This window comes from Leuresthes tenuis, unplaced genomic scaffold (assembly GCF_036924035.1).
Source record: "Leuresthes tenuis unplaced genomic scaffold, fLeuTen1.0.hap1 SCAF_10, whole genome shotgun sequence".
NCBI classification, from domain to species: domain Eukaryota; kingdom Metazoa; phylum Chordata; class Actinopteri; order Atheriniformes; family Atherinopsidae; genus Leuresthes; species Leuresthes tenuis.
In genome coordinates this window covers 21,998,824-22,018,456 of record NW_027325364.1, presented here as the reverse complement: position 1 = coordinate 22,018,456, position 19,633 = coordinate 21,998,824, and the positions used below count along the sequence as shown (strand labels likewise).

The 19,633-nt window shown below is 43.1% G+C and overlaps 3 protein-coding genes across 5 annotated transcripts; 2 read left to right on the top strand and 1 right to left on the bottom strand.

Moving 5' to 3' along the window:
* The first annotated feature begins 124 nt into the window (after positions 1 to 124).
* Positions 125 to 10,176, top strand: tbc1d31 (TBC1 domain family, member 31). 3 transcript variants are annotated; one of them, XM_072394742.1, is made up of 23 exons: positions 125 to 504; positions 1,115 to 1,255; positions 1,395 to 1,510; positions 1,772 to 1,950; positions 2,136 to 2,287; positions 2,469 to 2,628; positions 3,250 to 3,450; positions 3,585 to 3,746; positions 3,993 to 4,072; positions 4,163 to 4,309; positions 4,468 to 4,601; positions 4,936 to 5,081; positions 5,213 to 5,392; positions 5,466 to 5,698; positions 5,807 to 5,879; positions 6,037 to 6,116; positions 6,218 to 6,353; positions 7,238 to 7,330; positions 7,816 to 7,944; positions 8,125 to 8,319; positions 8,498 to 8,567; positions 8,776 to 8,946; positions 9,219 to 10,176. In XM_072394742.1, the coding sequence occupies exons 1-23, from the start codon at positions 434 to 436 to the stop codon at positions 9,371 to 9,373; spliced, it is 3,204 nt and encodes a 1,067-aa protein (XP_072250843.1). In that variant the 5' UTR covers positions 125 to 433; the 3' UTR covers positions 9,374 to 10,176. The 3 variants fall into 3 exon arrangements, with proteins under 3 accessions (XP_072250843.1, XP_072250844.1, XP_072250846.1); XM_072394743.1 differs by having other exon boundaries at positions 126 to 504; positions 4,948 to 5,081; XM_072394745.1 differs by having other exon boundaries at positions 126 to 504; positions 8,839 to 8,946.
* A 273-nt stretch (positions 10,177 to 10,449) lies between these two features.
* Positions 10,450 to 15,774, top strand: LOC140316775 (uncharacterized). Its single transcript, XM_072394740.1, has 6 exons — positions 10,450 to 11,572; positions 11,730 to 11,861; positions 11,962 to 12,077; positions 12,225 to 12,392; positions 12,561 to 12,685; positions 13,702 to 15,774. The coding sequence occupies exons 1-6, from the start codon at positions 11,278 to 11,280 to the stop codon at positions 14,966 to 14,968; spliced, it is 2,103 nt and encodes a 700-aa protein (XP_072250841.1). The 5' UTR covers positions 10,450 to 11,277; the 3' UTR covers positions 14,969 to 15,774.
* A 1-nt stretch (position 15,775) lies between these two features.
* On the bottom strand, positions 15,776 to 19,379 carry cunh8orf76 (chromosome unknown C8orf76 homolog). The gene is made up of 8 exons (XM_072394741.1): positions 19,223 to 19,379; positions 18,447 to 18,548; positions 17,824 to 17,967; positions 17,269 to 17,319; positions 17,014 to 17,158; positions 16,623 to 16,731; positions 16,241 to 16,373; positions 15,776 to 16,109 (listed from the first exon to the last, which is right to left on the bottom strand). The coding sequence occupies exons 1-8, from the start codon at positions 19,325 to 19,327 to the stop codon at positions 15,951 to 15,953; spliced, it is 948 nt and encodes a 315-aa protein (XP_072250842.1). The 5' UTR covers positions 19,328 to 19,379; the 3' UTR covers positions 15,776 to 15,950.
* Positions 19,380 to 19,633: the final 254 nt, after the last annotated feature.

Here is a 19,633-nt window from a genome sequence, read left to right as displayed (position 1 = left end):
ATACACTGGAATGCCCATAATTAACAAACGTTAAACGATTAATGGATTTATGGAAAGTAAGTCTCGAACTTCAACTCCCACAATTCACGTCTTCTTTCTTTTTTTACGTCAACGCGAAGCGACAAAATAACCGTCCTCAAAACAAACAAAAAAATCTCAACAACTTGCACTTTAACGATATAGCTTAGCGTGAAATCTGTGAAATTCTTAGTGACAGCACTTCTTGAAAAGCTTGTCTCAGTATCCCTTACGTTTTGTCTCGTTGTCTCTTGAAGAGAAAAACACGAATGTTGCTCTTTTAAATTTCGCGCTGTTTGCTCCGCCTGTTATTAGCATGCTAGCCTGTTAGCTAAAGCAATGTAACGTCAGGTGAAGCAGTAAAATACAGGGTTATCTCCATGTATTTCTTGAGTTCGTACTGTCTTCTTTAACAATGGAGGTGACGGACATCGGAAATAAAGAGGAAGGGAAGGTCTGGCATCGAAAACCTACACCAGGGAGGAGGTAGGTTTTATTTTTACATTTTTTAAAGGATGCCTCTTTACAGCATTAATTTCCCAAAACAGTAGGCATTTGATGCTGCTAGTGGTCGCAAAGTGAATTACTGACTTCTGTTGTTTGTTTTTTCCTTTCTATCTGTGCTTCAAATTTCAAACCTTGATATGTCTGTATCGAAAAGTTACATTCAACTTAATCTTAGTAGTTATTATATTACACTATCAGTGTTGAATTTGGACTGCCAGATAATTATATTTGCGTTTGAAAGGCTCCACGAGTATGAAGTTATGTGCATTACCGTCACTTTTACAGAAGTCTCACCTCAAATAAACACCTGTGGATGCGACTTCCATATAACGACAGTGCTGTACACCACTTCCATAAAAGAAGCTTGAATGCACAGGTGTGGGTTCAGATGGTTGGTGTCGAGGTGCACCAGCAGAAGCAGCAAAGAGAGTTTTATTATGATGAAAAGCTATGACCAAAAAAAAAAACCCAGTTTATTAGTTTATCTGTTCATTCATTTTTCCCATGGGTAACTGTGGGTAACTGATAACTGTGAATGTGTCACTTTTCAACCTTCACAGCCGATAATGTTCACATTTGTCTTCCTCAGTGTGTTAGTGACAGTGATCCGCACTGCTCAGCAGGCCAAGACGGTGCGTTTCCTCCATGTGACCTTTGACACCACAGGGGATTCCTTCCTGGCTGGAGATCACCATGGCAACATCTATGTCTTCGACATCAGTAGGAACAGGTGACCGACTTGGGAGTCAGGACCAAAAACACTCACAAACTTATGTCTTGTTTCTGAGTTTTATCTTATCTACGAATTAAAGTGCCAGGTTTTCTCCTCCTTAAACTCTGCATGCTTGCATATCAATTCTCTATCTTAGATTTCGCCTGGTGCAGAAGACAGGACAGGCTTGCACTGCAGTGGCATTTAGCCTCCGCAGAACCACAGAGTTCCTTGTCGCTTTGGCTGACTACACTATCAAATGCTTTGATAAAGGTAGGATGGACACATCTACATAAAGTGTTTTCAAGTTATACTCTTAAAAAAAATCCTTTTGCTGCCCTGTTTGAACGTCCTTTGTGTTGGTAAATCAGGCAATCTGCAGTCAGTGTCTTTCTGACACAAAGCAGCTGTTTATGCTCCTGCATAGCCGGGAGCTGGTGTGTGGCGGTTGAGCTTGTGCTCACCACCACATTAATAGTAAATGCTTTTATTTTTTTGTCTCCCTTCTCTTTGGTTTTCTATTTCGTTAAATAGACACAAAACAGCTGGTCAGTTGGATGCGAGGTCATGAGGGAGCAGTGTCATTCATCTCCATCCACAGCTCAGGACGCTATGCAATCACCACGTCCTCGGACACGGCTCAGCTCTGGGACCTGGACACCTTCCAGAGGAAGAGGAAGCTTAACATCAGGCAGTCTGTCGGCATACAGAGGGTAAACATGCAGACTTAGTGCTTTTTGACTGCTTCTCAAGCAAGGATTTCATTTAGTTCTTCATTTTAAGCTACTATTTGTCTGTTAAAATGATGGTACGTGCTTATTCTGCTCTCCCCCTGTTTTTCTTTATTATTACTTTTTAGCTGTCTTTTTAGAACAACGCACTGTTGCTTCTGTTGCAGGTGTTCTTCCTGCCTCTCAGCAACACCATCCTCAGCTGTTTCAGTGATGACTCCATCTTTGCGTGGGAGAGCGACACACTTTTTTGCAAATACCAGCTCCCAGTTCCTGACAGTGGACCCAGAATCTCCTACAAGGCCTTCGCTGTTACACGGTAGGTCTCTCACATCACAGCCCCTCACTAGCTTAATGACAATATAGCCTCTCTGTGACGTTTCCCACCATTCTATGACATTTCCCACCATTTGAGTATAAAAGCACGTAACAAGGTCAGTGAAAAAGTACTGGGATCAGAAGTCTTTAACTGCTCTTCTGTACATGTGTCATTCTTACAGTGATGGTAAAAGCCTTGCAGCAGGTGGCCGCTCCAACCTGTTGCACCTGTGGTGCCTGGACAGCCAACAGCTGATCAGAGTGATTCAGATGCCCAGTCAAGTTCGAACCGTCAGACAGCTGGAATTCCTGCCCGACAGCTTCGATGGGGGAGCCAGCCAGGTACAGGAACAGCTGGGCCAGCAGATTTTCTCTTTCTAGGATTTTTCTTCAGCTTTTTATCGGCCACACTTTCTCTCCGAGTGACAATTTTACGTTTAGAAGTGGCCAAAGCCACAACTGCTCTTTCAATCATGTGTACGGCTGTTTTAACCCCACCTGATTCTGCTGCAAGTTGAATCTAATTCTTTGTGAAATACTTTTTTTTTTCGTTATGTAGCATTTTTATATTTAGTCTTCAGTTTTTATGTCTTTCAGTGCTATTTGAGCCTGTTCCAGAACCGTTTAGTACAGAGTAAAACATTTAGGCTCTAAAACAAAAATGATGTTTTCACCAGTTTTAGAAAATGAGTAGTTGGCTGGAACAGCTAACAGAACCAGTACTAAGTGCATTTGTTCAAAACATTTCAAGGAACTTGGCCAGCAGATAACTCCAGGCAACTTTCTTTTTAATCATGTAGTTAAAGAAAAACAAAAAAAAAAACTTTTGTGTTTTTGGCTCATGATGACACATCAAATTGGAACAGATAGACACCTTCCTGATGACAGTCTTTCACTTTTGCATAGTGCGATACTTTCATGTGCTCAGCAGTGCTCATGGATGCCCTGTATGTTTCTCCGCAGACATTGGGTGTGCTGAGTCAGGATGGCGTAATGCGTTTCATCAACATTCACACCTGTAAACTTCTCTTCTACATGGGTTCCCACGATGACGCCATTACTACAGTGGCTGTCAGCCCGAATGGCCGACATATCGCGGCCATCATGGACAATGGGAGCATTAATATCTACAGTGTCCAGAGTCTCACACAGGAATTAAACAAGGTGACAGTATGTCGCTGTATGTGTTTCACAAGATGGCAGGAGGAATCTCATTTGTTGTTGAGGGTTTTGGTGTTCATGTTCTGTTTGTATGTATGTGTGTGTGTGTGTGTGTTTCCATCTCATCCTCTCCAAAGCCTCCTTCATCCCTGGTGGCTGTAGTTTCTGGTGGTGAAGCTTATCAGGACCTTTCAAACCTAAAGATGAAGGTTAGGTCTGACGTGGTTCATAAACCAGCTAAAAGCTCAGGCAGGCGAACACAGGTGAAGATACTCAGACCTTCTGTTGAGGATAAGGAGGTGAGAAAAGACAAAATCCCCTCACATTTTCAGTTTTCTTCTTTTTGAATTATTTTTCATTGTACTGTCAGTTTGTTTAGTTGATAATAAAGAAGTTTGATGGAATAAAGTGTATTTACCTACTCAGATACACAAAAAGAAATCATCAAATTGTGCAAGACAGGATTGAGGGACTGTGTAGCTTAATGGTCTATAAAGCTTTTGTCTTTTTAAAAAAAAAATTATTATTATTATTTTTTTTCAAAGAATGAACTACCTGCCGGTCTGAATAAGAAGAGACTGGTGGCAATGCTCAAGGCATTTGGAGAATACCCTGCAAAATACAGGTAAAAAATCCCCCTCAGAGGAGGGATATGGTAACTGGATGTTTTGTTCCGGCAGGATTTACATGATCATTTTCTGCATCCTTGTTGCAGGATGTTCGTGTGGCGGTCTTTGCTGTGTCTCCCAGAGAATCACTCAGCATACAGCAGTCTGACTGACAAAGGTCTGCATTCATCCTTCCTCACTCTGCATGATAAGTACCCCATCAAAAGTCACAAGCTGCAGAGAGGATTGCAGAGGTACGCTTTCTCTGTCACACAAACGCACAAATATACTCATGTACAACACGTCTATTGCCTTTATAACATTTTGATCACAGACTTTTTTTTTTTTTTTCTCTTCTTTGACGCTATCATTTTGTCAGATTGATCATTTGGTCCTTTTGTCTGCTCCACAGGGTTTTGTCTGCCTTAGCTCACTGGGCAGCCATCTTTGGAGAGGTGGACTATCTCCCTCTGGTAGCCTTTCCTTTTGTGAAGCTCTTCCAGAACAATCCAATGCTCTGCTTTGAAGTGGTGGCCACTCTTATCGGTACTTTTTGTTTGTTTGTTTGTTGTTTTTTTTAAATACTTCAGTAGCACACATTTGCAGTCTTACTTATGTCTGTTTGAGCTGCTGCTTTGAGTCTAATTATTACAGATTTCTACAAGTTCCTGCTACAAAAGGAGTGCTACCACTATTTTAAAGACCGTATAGCTGAAAGGCATTTTGTTTTTATGTGTACAGCCAAAGCCCAGAGGTGGGAAATTGAGGGAAATTATATTTACATTTACATCTATTTTGATTTCCATATGTGTGCTACTGCAAGTAAGCCAATGTTTTATGAGTCAGTTGAACTGTTTCACTGGGATCTCTACTGAAGCAGATGTTTTTCCAGTGAACTGGTGCCAACACTGGTTTGAGTATTTCCCCAACCCTCCTTTGAACATCCTGAGCACGGCAGAAAATGTTCTGGCTCATCATGACAAGGAGCTGCTGCAGCACCTGGTGGACTGTGGCATCACTTCACAGGTAAGAGCAGCACGCAGCTGCCGGTCTCTGGGGAAGCTGTGAGACAAGATGTCCGATGCTTTCGCTTACGTGGGATCCCTTTTGTCCGTCCTCATCTGTACGCATATTATCATAGAATTTGTTTTACCCAGCTCTATGTGTGGCCCCTGCTGGAGACGTTGTTCTCCGAGGTTCTGACACGTGACGAATGGCTCCGACTGTTCGACAACATCTTCTCCAATCATCCATCATTCCTGCTCATGGCCTGCGTGGCCTACATCATCTGCTGCCGTGAGCCTCTGCTGCTGTGCTCCCAGAAGCAGGACTTTGAGGTAATTAAACAGTCACATTTTCAACTTCTGTCTCTCCTCCGTGAAGTTTACCCCATTTTCTCCTCCTCTCCAGTACTTCTTTCATCATCGTAACAACCTAGACGTTGGAGCCATGATAAAGGAGGCTTACCGGCTCATGGGCAGCACACCGGCTGACATCCATCCCAGGACTACGCTATCTGACTTTACACCACTCACTAGCGGCCAGTATCCTGTGTTCAACCAGTACCCAGAATTCATAGTGGAATACCAGAGCAGAGAGAGGGAGAGAATACGACTGCAGGAGATGGAGTATCTGCGTGAGAGGTGAGTTTATAGGTGGATGAGAATGACAACCAGAAGTTTACATTTATTTTGGAAAGAAAAGGCATCGTGTTAAATGTGTGTGTGTGCATGTATGTGCGTTGTCTTCAGACAGGAAGTGTCAGCATTGCGTGCAGATTTTGTGCATCGTCAAGCTGAAGAGGAAGCCTATTTTGCACAACAGGTAGAATTGTTTTCAGGTATCCATTAAAGCGCAGATGTTGCACTGTAATGCTCAGGCTGTATACAATTCACCAGGATAAACGAGAAACAAGCACTTAAGTCCCTCGAATTGAAATAAAGTGAACTAATTTGTACTGCTTTAAATGATTCGAACAAAGGATTTGCTGCAGAAAGCTGAGGAGGAGCGCAGAATCATCCTGGCACAAGAAGAGGAAAAGCTCACGGAGCAGAGGACAAAGTGAACAACAAAACACTGACTCATTCATAGTTAAGCTGTGACTACAACAGAAGCTTCGATTTCAGGGAAATTGGTATTTGACTCTGCCTCATCCTATTCAGGTTGGCAGCCATGAAGAGAGAGCTGAAGGTGAAGGAATTACAGCTTCTGGATGCAACTAGAAGGCGCTTTCTGAAACACCAGCAGGACCTGCGAGCCTCACATATAAAAAGACTAGACCAGGAGATCAGCAGAAAGGTGAACTCTGGTGTCAGGCTCCATGAGCGTGTTTTTTTTTTTTTTTTTGTTTCAGTTTGTCCCATCAGATGTTTAACGTTCTGACCCTGAATTAGATTAAGCTGGCAAAGAAAAAAGCTGCATAGGCGGCTTAAAGTGAATAAATGTGGCTGCATGGTGTCTCCAGAGGGTGGCAGTATAGGCAACTCGTGCTTGTAACTCTCGAGGCAGTTGTCCTCACCAGAAACCAGAGCTCTTACATGAAGGAGAAAAGAAGGAAAAGTAAACGGTGAAAGCTCCTCTTAAGGAATTCTTTTCATCTTTGGGAATATCTGGAATATTATATGAGGAAACATGCCAGTCAGTGATGTGGCTCAGACAGCTGCTGATTCGCCTTATTTTACCAGCTCTACTGCCAGGTCGGACACAATTTATAAGGTTGTTTCTATGTCCCGTAATGAGCATCAAGTCTTCTTCCCATAGTTTTTTTTATGTTTGTGGAAGTTTTACTGTTTTGTTTTTTTCCTTTTTTTTTTTCTTTCATCTTTTCTTATTCGCATGTTCTAAATACGAATAAAAAAAACAGCAAAGGAAGCCCGGCTACACTCTAAAACACAGTACCAGGTGGAAACTGATGCCTTCAGAGCTGATATTAATACATACCAGGTGGAAACAGCCTCTAATGCAGTTTTATCTTTCCTGAATCATTTCAGATGTTTACTCCATGTTTCAGTAGGGTTAGGGTTACACTGACCGAGTAGCTAAAAGGAGACATCCTGGGCTGTAATATGATCAATGCGTTGTGAGGCTGCTCACAAACGCCTATGTGCTTTAAGATAATTGTGAACATGATAATTATTTCTTGGATGAAGCTATATTTCTTTGACGTCTTCATTCTGCTGCAGATGGATCTCCGTGAACAAGAGACGGCCACAGCTGTCCAAGATCTAGAGGTCAGACAGATGGAACTGGAAGCTCAAAGGAAACGACTTGAGCAGGTGGGGAACACCGTCCTGAATCATTTTCTAATTTTTAAAAAAATTTTTTTTTGTGATTTGTATCTTTATTTCTTCTCAAATAATCTCATGAAATACTTTGAGGCTCTGACAGTTCACTCCAGCTAAATAAACAAAATGCGTTAGATATTACAGTTAGCTGTTTTGCCACTTCAGATTTTTTTTTTAATCAAAAGTCAGCCGGCGGAAGCAAATCTCCAAATGCGGCGGCCCTCATGAACACAAGGTTTCGGTCACAACGTGCACTCGATTCAACACCGAGATTAATCAGACATTAGATCTGGACTTTTAGCACAGTGCATAATGTTTTTGCCAATGATATCACCTTTTTCTGAAAGTACTGTTGTACAGTTTGTGTTTCCAGCTCTCTGTTACTAAAACTAAATTTCCATTACTGGGTGATAACTACTACCTCTGAGTCTGTTTTTGTGTTGTACCTTCCCTTTTATTGTTGACCTTTTCCACAGCACTTGTTGAAAGAGCAGCAACGTGTAGGACGGGAGGTTGAGGAGGAGGTGCGAATGAAAATGAAGGCGGGAGAGAGAGCAGAGGAGAACTACACAGAGCTGCTGCACAATGCAGAGACTAACATTCAGGTTGGTGGGATGCTCTCCTGTGTAATTTCGACTTCGGACAACATGTTATTATGAAGCGACGCCATAATCCAAACCCGATGTTGACAGTAGTCAACCCTCAGTACTGCACCTACCTGCAATCTTTAACTTCCGTATCTGTTGAATTTATCTCCAAACACACACACACACACACACACACAGGTCCTAGAGGAGTCCCTGGCAGAGGCATACCAGCTGGGCTTGGAGTCAGACTGGCAGAGAGAAGTGGTGGGGCGCCTTCAGCAGGTGGATGATGAGCAGGAGAAGAAGAGGGAGAGACTGGCAGAGCTTCAAAGGCAAACTGTGGCAGAGGAGGAGAGATTGGTTGACACCATGAGAGATGTGGCAGGGAGGAAGGTGATGGTTGGAGACATTATTTTGTGGGCTTTTTAGCATTGCAAGACAGCTTTTAAAAGTAAACACAACTGTGAATAATCCAAAAAAAACTATCAAATATCACTGAAGACTGTTAAATTGGTTCAAATGGGCGGTATAGTTCCTGTTATTCTAACTAATTATACATGTACGTTTTCAGTGGGATGAAGTGATGAGTACCAGAGCCAAACTGCAGGAGCAGCGACGGTCCTGGTCTTCAGTAGAAATGGGTATCACTAAATGCACACATTCTTTTTTTTTTTTCTCTTTTTAAACCTTCAAACGGCCACTTAAATTTGTGATCATTATTTATTCCCACAAACACGTCAGGCCCTGAAAGTCTGGCGGGCTCACGCATTTAGTAAAAATTTGCCCTCACGCAAACATTTTGTGTAATCCAGACATTACTCTGTTTTTGAATATCATTTATTTTGTTAGATGGACAGAGAGCGGCAAGAAGAGGAGTTCCTGACAGAACTGCTTTTTCTTTTGGAACCAAAGGTGCGAATCCAGCAGTCAGAGCCGACTCTGCCTCCAACCTGAGGCCTGCAGGAACCACTGTGGTGTGTCTGAACAGCAGTTCCCCCTCAGATAGCACATCCACCAACTGTGAGTCATTTTAATTATTTGAAAGCTGTCAAATTAAGATAAAAAGACTGTCTTGCCCACAAATATGTTTAACGTTAATTGCTAATCAAACAGGGTTTTGTTGTACAATGAGAACTGTGGTGTGATCTATTTCAGTGGCCATGAAGGATCGGCCTTCGTCTTTACTCGTTCTTACTGAAATGTGCAGTGTAACAGTCCCCATTTAAGAAAGTTTATGATAGGATTTTTGTATCGGTAATGCTGTCTTTCTCCCTTTCTTTGCATCCTGTTAGTCTCTCTGGACCGAGGCCGGGGCCAGCTGGACAGCGGCGAGAGAGAGCTGCTGAAGGAAATCCGAGAACTGAGACAGAAGCTGGCAGCCAGAGCCAAAGAGGGCAGCTTGACCTCCTCGCAGTCTGTCCACACGCTGTCCTCTGTCTCCCAGTGACCACAAGCTGCCTCTCTGACGTCACACTGTCAGAGAAACATGTTCTTACCTCGAACAACACAGTGAAAACAGTGACTCAGACTGTGGAGCATACTAGCTGGTTGTTATGTATTCAGCACTATTTTAGTGCTCACATTCCTCCATCTTAAGCCACTAATTATCTCTATTACACATCAGACCATTTTAACTGTATTATGAGCACAAACGATCTCACAAAGGCCCATCTTTTCCATCAAAAATCAGCCCTCTGAATGACTCAAAACAGGCTCATCCCTTGCGTTTCCTGCTGTGCTTCATGTGATGGTGGTTACAATGTTCACATGGTTACTCCTGGATTCAGGTCAACACGTGATGCATCATTGTATTCTATCATCCAGTTCAAGTTAGTTCTCGTAGCAGTTGCTATTGAACTATTGGATAAACTGATGCACACACACAATACTGTAGATACTGAGTGCTTTTCGCCACACTAACGTGCTGTACTGATTCGTTTAACCTCTTGAAATGACACCTGTGTTTCCTCACTCTAATCTCCTCGAGGAGGAGCAATCCCTTGTCTCTGCAAGAGGAAGAAGTAATGAGTTATGTAAAGTATGTTATGTCTTCCTGCCTCGTCCTGCTAACTCTGAACAACCTTTAGTGTCTTCTGCAGTCTACAGTTCAGCCACGGTAACCACAAACACAAATGGTCACGTTTCGTTGCCCGAACAACAATTAGTCCTGTATTTTAAATTTTTTCATTTTAACAAATTTTACTTTTGTCTTATTTAAAACCTGTTTTTGATAAAATGAATTGGAAAGTCCTGGTTGATCTGCTGTTTCATTGTGAGTTTAGTCCTTGCATTCTGATTCTGATTTAAAAGATATTTATAACATGCGTCTGCTGCTGATGGTTTTTTCTTTATTTTTATTTTTTTTAAAGTAGTTTCAAATGATCACAAATATTTAAACCCTTTGTTGTGGCACTTCCAACTGGCTCTGGTGCATTCTTGGTTTCTAATGAGCTTTTGCAACTTTCCTGGCACTGTGTCAAAGTCACTGAAGACAAGACACGCCTGCATGAGGTTTGGCACATGATGGTGCGTCAGCGTGACAACTTGGTCACAAAGTCAAAAGAATTGTCTGCAAGGATTGTGTAAAAGATTGTGTAAAAGTACAAAAATCTTAAATAATTCTGCTGCAGTGAAAGTCCTCAAAAGCTTAGCAGCTTGGAACAGACTTCCTCTATCTGGCTGCCCAGACAGACTGAGGAATCAGGGAGTGCCTTGGTTTTACAGATACACAAACCATCCGAGGTGCAGAATTAAAAGTGTAATCAGGATTTGTGCATCTCTGTCTGGGTGTGTCTCCTCTGGGTCCAGTGGACATCCAGGTGCTGTTTGACGAGAGCTGAGGTGACAACCATCCCAATTCCTGTCAGTCATTCACTTCTATCCGTCCACCCATCTTTTATCTTTGCACTTGGGCCCGAGAGAACTGCAAAATGAGTCCATTGCGCCAAGATGTTTCATCACTGATCTAGTTAGCAAACAATAACATAAGTCTGTAATTTTAGACTACTTTAGATTTAAATAGACATATTTTGCTGTGTAGTGTTTAATCTTTACACAGTGAGTACCAACACCTGAAAGACTACTGTTCCAAACATGAAATGAACTTCACACTCATTCTCACCCGTCACATCGCATCATGTGTGAAGCAACCACTTTGACTTCAGTGGAGGCGGACCTTTGTCTCCTTTCTTTTCTTTTTAAGTCGGCAGATCTCTTTCAGAGTGATCGTACACAGCTGTAACATCACTCTGTTTGTGGTTGAATGTAGCTTGTCATGTTGAAATGAACGGCTCGAGCTTTTGGCATTTCCCAAACCACAGAACAAGGCTTTGATTGTTGTTGTTCGTAACCATGGATGTATCCGATAGTATCCCTGTACTGTGGTACAGGACGTCCAGACCTTTGGGGAAGGTGAGGCAACGGGTTCAAGACCTCCGCATCCCTTCCTCTTCTTATTCTGACTTCATAGCCAGCAGACCCGGGTTGGACCTCAGCCACAACGAAAGCACTCGCCTTGCCGTGGATTGCTTGTTCAACCAGGGTTTGGAGGGATACCAAAGGGCGTTAAAGGCAGAGGGAGAAGTGGATTTTCTGTCAAAGATGGAAAAGAATTACATCCTGGAAAACGGGAGGGATGGCAGCACAGGTTCTACATGTTTGTTTCTGCATTTATGAATATCTTTTATCTATTTTGTGAGGCCCGCTGTGCGTGAACACTATAAAACCATCAGATTGAGGGCACTGATTGCTGGTTTTGTTCCTTTTATGACTTATAGACTTATACAAGTTTGTGCTTTACACAGTTGATAAAGATGCACCCGATGTGGAGGACAAAGAGATTGAAAGTTTATCTGATGCCGTTCAGTCGTGCTGCCGGGGCTCTGCGGTGTCAACAGACTCTACTGTGGAAGGGTTAGACCAGAGTGGCCCAACAGGTACTGCAGGAGTAGAAAGTTTAATGGAAATGATAGTGTCTGCAAGCCCAGTTCAGAGAAATTCCATTTGCTGTTTTCTATGATGTTTTTGCCTGTCCAGATGTGAAATGGACGGATCCCTTCCAGGAGGATCCCAGCATTGAGGTGTTTTTCCAATCTGACAGGGCAGCAGGCATGAAAGACCTGGTCAGGCAGTTCATCAGAAAGGCTAATACGGTGTGTTTGTGTTTCTTCATGCATGAGTATGTGTTAGAGAGAGCATGACATGCCTGCCTGTTCATGTGAGCAACAGCTGTCAGGACTGCTGAAATGTCGGAAGCAGGTTGATTTATACTGACTGACATCTTGTGTGGCTGTGTTTAGGCCCTGGCCATAGTGATGGACAGCTTCAGTGACACTGAGCTGCTGTGTGATCTTCTGGAGGCAAGCATGAAGAGAAATGTGTCAGTTCATCTGCTGTTGGATCACCACAATCTGAACCTGTTTGTCAACATGTGGCAGGAACTCAAACTCAACAGCAAAAAATTCCCCGTGAGTATTTTCATTTTCACAGTCCTGGTGATGCAAATACTGTGCTTCGAAGGCTTGGGGATTGTTATTATTTTTCCTGCAACACAGTGCTACAACCAAATGTCTGCCTCTGCAAGCATGAAATAAACATTTGCTATGCATCCGATCTTTTTTGTGTTGTGTGTATAGAAGCTGTCTGTACAGAGTGTCCATGGACAGACGTACTGTACCAAGACAGGCAGAAAGCTGACGGGTCAGATTGCAGAGAGTTTCATCATCAGTGACTGGACTGAGGTGCTGACTGGTTCATACAGGTATGTCAGCATTTGTTTTGTCCTCGGGTCGTAAAAAATCAGGTAGATACAACCTCAGATAAACAGCAGTGCTTGACACTGAGTCGTTATTTATTAGAAAAAAAACTAAGCCAAAAATCTTGAAGCTGTGTTTGAAAAACTGAGTCCACCCTTACTGTTTCCATAGAAATGACAGGCGCTGCTCATCAAATGTACTTGATTAATTTGATCCTTAGTGAAGGAGCTCTGTGTTCATTTGGATTATAAGAACACAACTGTAATAAAATTTGCATTTCATGGAAATGATTAGTTTGCACCGTCGCCTCACGGGTTCCTGGTTCAATTCCCAGCTGGGGCCTTTCTGTGTTCCGGGTTCTCTCGGGCTTCCTCCCACCGCCCGAAAACATGCATGTTAGGTTAATTGGTGACTCTAAATTGTCCCTAAGACTGAGTGTGAGCGTGCATGGACAGGATCTGACCTGCCTCTCGCCCAATGACAGCTGGAATAGGCTGCAGCAATTGGACTGAACTTTATTTTTAAAGTACCATGAGATGACTTTTGTTGACAATTAGCTATATAAATAAACTCAATTCCATTGAATTAATTCATCAAGTGCTACCAGCTCTACAAAGAAGTTTGTGCAGTGTGCTGGTCTGATGCATTCAGGTGTACCTCAGAGAAGCGATTGTTGCTGCTCATCAGTCTGGGAAGGTCTATAAGGAGTCACGGAACAGGACGATGATCTCCAGCACAGCAGCAAATCTACAACAGAATGAAAAGAAAAGAATCAAGGCGCTGTAACAGAACAGTCAAGGTCCAGACCTCAACCTGACTGAAAGGCCATGGCTTAGTTTCTGATGAATAAATGACATGGTGTTGCATGCTGTGTTCTAATTCATCTGAGGTTTTATTTACCAAACTTTACATTCTGGTGAGAACTTATTTCCTCAGATGACTGTATGTTTCCATTCTCCCTGTGTCTCCTATCTTTTCTATGATTCCTAATTTTGTGTTGGCATGTGTGTTGTCCCCTCAGTTTCACCTGGCTGTCATGGCAGGTCCATCGTAGTGTCGCTGTACTGATAAAGGGGAGCTCAGTTACACCTTTCCGTCATGAATTCCGCAGACTGTACTCCAGCTCTGAGCCTGTTGTCGGCTTTGTCACTTCCATCACACTGCCGCAGGCTCTTTCTCTTGACTCCACGTCACGTGAAGCTCAGGATAAGCCCTCTGTTATCAGTAAGAAGACATCAACCCAGACAAAAATGATGTCCCTCTGGGCTTGGAATGAAGAGGCTGAAAACACGGTTTTATGCATTCCACAGAGCACAGAGTTTGATGGCAGCAAAGGTGGTAACTGTTCTGTTCAGATGGCAGGGGCTGGTTCCCACACTGAGAGAGAACCTCCACAACTGCACCGGCAGCCTTTGGTTCAACCGGCAGCACATTGTGAAGTGCGGAGTGTTGAAAAGCCACAGCACACAGTGGGAGCTGTCTGCACCCAGCTTGTTTCAGGATCAAATTGTGAGCCTCTAAAGGTGAATCAAAACCAGATCCACAGCCCCTCTCTTCGTCAGATCCTCATCTCAGATGTTGAATCTCAGCTTGCCAACCCCACTATCACCAAAACTGAGTCGAATCTGAGGCTTCAGGAAGCAAACCCTATGCATGCAGCCTCCCCAGCACATGGACAGCACAAGGCTGTTTGTTATCAGTCAGCTTTGAAGAAGAATTCAAATCCTGATCACACAGATGTTGGCAGTGAAAGGCTTTTCCCTCAGCAGATTCAGAGCTTAGTGACAAAGCCTTTAGGGCTCGTGTCAGGCCTAAACACACAAAGAGACCAATGGAATTACTCACTAAACTATCAACCACAGGTAAGGCTTCTGCCTGATAATCCCAACCTCCTCTACCCTTCTACACAACAGCAAACGCAGCCAACGACCAGCCATCAATTCCATTTTACCAGCTCCAGAGGGCACACATCTGGCCTTCAAACCAAAATCTTCAGTGCAATGGGAACTCATCTCAGGCCTCACCTGCAGGCAGACTCAAAGTGGTTTCTGCCTGGTGGAAGAGCCAAAATGCTGCCGCAAAATGCCACCTATCAGCAGCATAACTGTCCTCCGACACTGAACTGGACCCCCCAAAGCCACCAGGCCGCAGGACCCAGAGCTGTGGCTCGTTACAACTCCTTCAGCGGCACCAATGTGACAGGACAGCTGGGTTGGAGGACCCTTCAGAACAGCATGGACACTTCGCTGGGAAGAAGCAGGAGCATGACTGACAGAACACACACCTGAGAGGCGGATACTCGCACTGCAGAGACATTTATTGTTTAAAATGTGTTTTAGTAGAACATTTGAGGGGACTCTGAGTGCTTATGCACGCTCACACAGGTGTTAGCCCGTGTTGGCTGATTGGACGTCTGCTCAGGCTCGATGACACGTCCTGAGAGACAACGCCTTCATGTCAGAGAAACGGGGGACTTTTCATTTTCATTTCGACGCAAATAGCTGTTCAGTCACCATTTCTTTTTCTTTAGTTATTGTGGATATTTTCGGACCAGTAGCGACTTATCCTGAGAGAAGTCCTTCGAAGACTGACTGGCTTGTTACAGCCGCTGTACATGTAACCGAAGGCATTAAACAGCTGCGGTATTTTCTGGTGCAGGTATGCAGAGATCTCATTTGTTTTTTCAACAGCATTTTCTCTCTTCAGAGCAGGAAACCCACCACAGGTGGAGCAAATAATATTGATTATATAACAGTCTACATTAAGATTTTATTAGAAAACTAATATTAGTAATCCTGTTTGTGGCCATTGCCGTTTGTCCGCAACATAAAATAAAATACCAAGCCAGACTTTCCGAAACTACGTGGAGCACAGGTGAAGAACAAACCTATTCACTCTTAGATAAGAGCTTGCTCGCTGACTCTAAAACTGTGAAAGGGGGTGTTTGCATTGACAGAGAAGTTTCTCTGCCAGGGGGCTTCAGTCTGACAGGAGCCAGCGTTGCCAGACTTTTCAGCTGTTGGTAATTAAAATGTAACACAAAGGCGTGTATAAAAGTCTTTTTAATCATTTATGAACATGTTAAGGCATGAATAAAAAAAAATGTTGGTAGAACACATTCACTGCCACACCATGTGTTTCGCACAGTAAGAAGTAAACAATATAATAAGCGGTCTGTACAGTCACATGTCGGAATATTGCCACTTGAAACATCTTGTGCACGTTCTTTTGTCATCTCCCGACTTTCTGCAGACAATCGATGCCGAGCCATTAGGACCGGCTCTGTACTCGGTCCGTCTCTAATACGCCTGTCAGCAGGATCTTGTTCCACCAGCGCTCTGCGAAGCTCTGCACACACACACTGGTCAGGCTCTCGCCGTCCTGGTAGTCCTCCCTCATCTTCTCTGGGATCAGGTCCTCTGACATCACCTAGGAGACGAAAGAGGAGGCGTTAGTGTGGACATGTGATTCATCTGAACGCCAGACTGCCTGAAATTGTAGCCTGGATACTGCATGCTTGTTTAAAAAAAGAAAGAAAAGGTTGTAAAAGGTGTCCTCGCCTCAGTTAGAGCCTGTAGTGTTGTCTCTTTAAGATTTAGCCGCTGTAATGCCTCCTCCGTCTTCTGTAGGGCATTTTCACTGCGCTGCAATACAAAAGAGGACTGCTGCTGCCGAAGGATAGTCAACAGCAGTCTGTGGGAGGCAGAAGAAATGAGTTTGTACCATTAATGTCAAAGTGCATCTCTTATTATTCATCCCAAGCTGATATTGCATTTCATCAGTTTGGAAAAACATTTATTTTTCCAGAATATATGTTTGCACTTCAGATCTGTTGGCAACCACTTGCAGCTTCCTGGATAATTGTTTTTTTTTTTTTCAGCTGTGCACACATGAGTTTTAAATACTGTAAGTAAACAAAGACGTTACAATAGCAGACTGTACCTCGTCCTGATGAAACAGATGCCAGCTTTGAGCCACAGCCAGTCCTTACTGAGCTCTCCCATCTCCTCCTGTTGCTCGCTCTCTCCATCTATGAGCTCCTGTGCAGATTCTAGCGGCGAGATGGAAGAAGAACAGGACCGGTTCATCCCGTGAGTTAGGTTCCCTTTTTATGATTGAATGATTCATAGATCAGTGTTCAGTGACTTAGCGAAACACATTCTTCTGAAAATGGACAAAGAAAAACTTTGAAAGATCTTCAGAAAGCCTGGAGAACTACTGCTTAAAAGACTACAAGAAAGTCTGGCTCCTTGGAAGCTAAATATAAAGAGAAAATGAGGGGTGGCTCAAGAAACACTGCGGGTGTTAATACAGGAAGCTAAGCTAACCGTACCCGTGTTTGTGTTGCTGTCTAGCAGCTGTAAACACGTCTGTCCCAGGCTGAACCAGTGCCAGGGGTTGAAGGGCAGCAGGCTACACAGCTGCTGCAGACATGACAGCTTTGATCCTATGGCCCCAAAACGCTGGTAGATGCTGACCTTTAGGAGAGGTTTGGGTTTCAGTTAAGAGACAGTGCACTCCAACAAACTAATCTAGATTATGAACAAAAAATAAGTTAATATGTGTGTGTTATCTGGCCGATACTGACCTTAAGCAGCAAGAGGCTGGTCAGGTGACAGGTATTGGAGGCTTCTTTGCTCTGGAGAGAGATGGTGTACATGTTACTGTCAACTGAGGAATGGCCATTTTGGGCTTCGAGGGATGCCTTGCTTCCATGTTTGGTTAAGCTGACAGCAGAGGTTGTAAAGTTGGCTTAGACATGATGGTAATTTTGCACTTCATCTTAAAACCTCTGGACTTGCCTAAAATTAAAATCATATCAATGACTTTGGTTCAGAACATTCTTATTTAATATAACAAAATCTGAGATAATTTTTTAGAAGTTATTCAGAATACACATGCCAATTCATAATGAACCCAATTCTAAATAGAATCTTATACTTGAAAAATTATCAAGAGTTCCAAAAGTTAAAGCTACGGTTTTCTTCCAAAATCTAATGACACGTCTGGAATGGCCATTACTGTTAACTGAATAAGATCTGATGTTCAAACCTCTCATCTACGGCTCATTCTACTCCTACGCCTAATCGCATAATGACAGGTTCAGTGTCCTTCAGGTGTTCTTGTTCTGGAAAAGATTTACCAGTAAATCAGCCCAGTTCAGCGCCTTGTCCCTCTGTCCCAGCTTGGTGCAGCATCGAGCCATTCCCTCCAGTACGTCTCGCCTGATGCTCAGGTTGTTGTCGGCGATCCATTTCAGGCAGCTGCCATATGCCTCCAAGGCACTCTGAACCACACAGACAACAGAGGAGGGGATCAGAGACAATGAGATGTTTAAACCTCAAAGTGAGAATGAGTGAGAGTCAAGTCAATAATTTACATTTCACAGCATGAAACTCTGGGCAAAAGTCCCAAGCCAAACTTCACTTCTTTACATTTTGTCACAAGGCAGCCAGACTTCCTTGTTTGCCAAACTGTCTGGCCAAAGCCCAATCAGAAAGGGTCTCTATGGACGGGGGGCTGTCAAGAAACCTATTTGCTACAAGCTCTGTTAACAGCTATCCTAACATCAGAGACAGTCAGATTTGTATACGGTCGCATGACCACAGTGTTTTAGTACAGTTTCCATGGACAGGCTTGCTAATTCCTGGAGCTCATTAACAGTTTCTGCTTTTTGTGTTGGTTTCCGACAAACTTGGCAGGTGATTTGTCAGTTTGGGATGCGAGACTAAGAGGTGACAGATCAAACAGACACACTTTAATCACCTGATAGTTCCCTTGTCTCACAGCCAAGTCGCCTCTGAACTTGTACACTTTTTGCTTCTCTAAAGAATCCCCAGTATCGAGGGCACCGCTCTCACAAAACCACTGCGCAGGGGAACGAGAGGAGAAAAGATCACAACTTAATAAAAAAAAAAATGGAAAACTTGTACTGAATCCAGAAACAAAGACACAACACAAACGACAAAAATACATTAAAATATGTACACACTAATATAACCAAGCTGTGAAAGTGTTAAAGATACAACACAAGAGAAAACAACTTTTTTTTTTTTTTGTTCCTTCATAAATTAGAGACGTTTTATTTCATCTTTCAGCTAAGAGGGCTTTTTCTCCATCATATCTTCTGGTGTCTGTGGTTGCAGCAGCTTCATTTGTTCAGATGAGGCATCAGACTTGGACAATGAATGGACAACAGAATATTCTGGGTAACGCTTCACGTGTACAATTAGGTGTCTTCCCAAAAATGGGAAGATATTGTTATTGTTACTAAATTCGGTATAGGTTATGTTATGTGTGTTGCGATGCATGCGAAAAAAAAACTATTAAACATCAAATTTAATGTGCAAAATTAAATCTGAATACTTGAAAGTAAGAACACAATAAGTCCCATTAATTAGTTTTTAAGCTCTCAATATTAGAGTTTGGAAACACACAACTGTCAGTGAGGAAAGATGAGAAATGCGTTTGTGGTTCCTGTTAGAGAAAGAGCTGCAAACCCCGAGAATCGGACTAGTTTTCCCTTCTGCACGGTGTCTCACCTCTGGTTCACACACTTTGGCGTTGTAAGAAGACAGAGACACACACACTCGGTCTCTGGCCTCCGAAAAAACCGACTCGTCGAACGTGCTCCCTAATATCTCCATCCGGACCCGAAAAGAATCGCCAGTTCCTCAGAATCCCCGTCTGTTCGTTTGCACCCTTACGGTCCTTCATTAACAACTGTGCTTCGAATACAGTGTTACGTAACAAAGGTTCCGGGCACAAAGGTTCCGACTAATAACGAAAGAGCGAGAGAAGCGACGCACGCTCGGTTATCAGCCCAACCAAAATTGAAGCAAAATTAAACGCTGTGTGTGCTCCACACTAAAGAGCTATTACAATGTTAAGCAGCGTTTCTGTATATTTTCCATTCTATGCAGAGATAATACACATACTTAATAACATTAAAG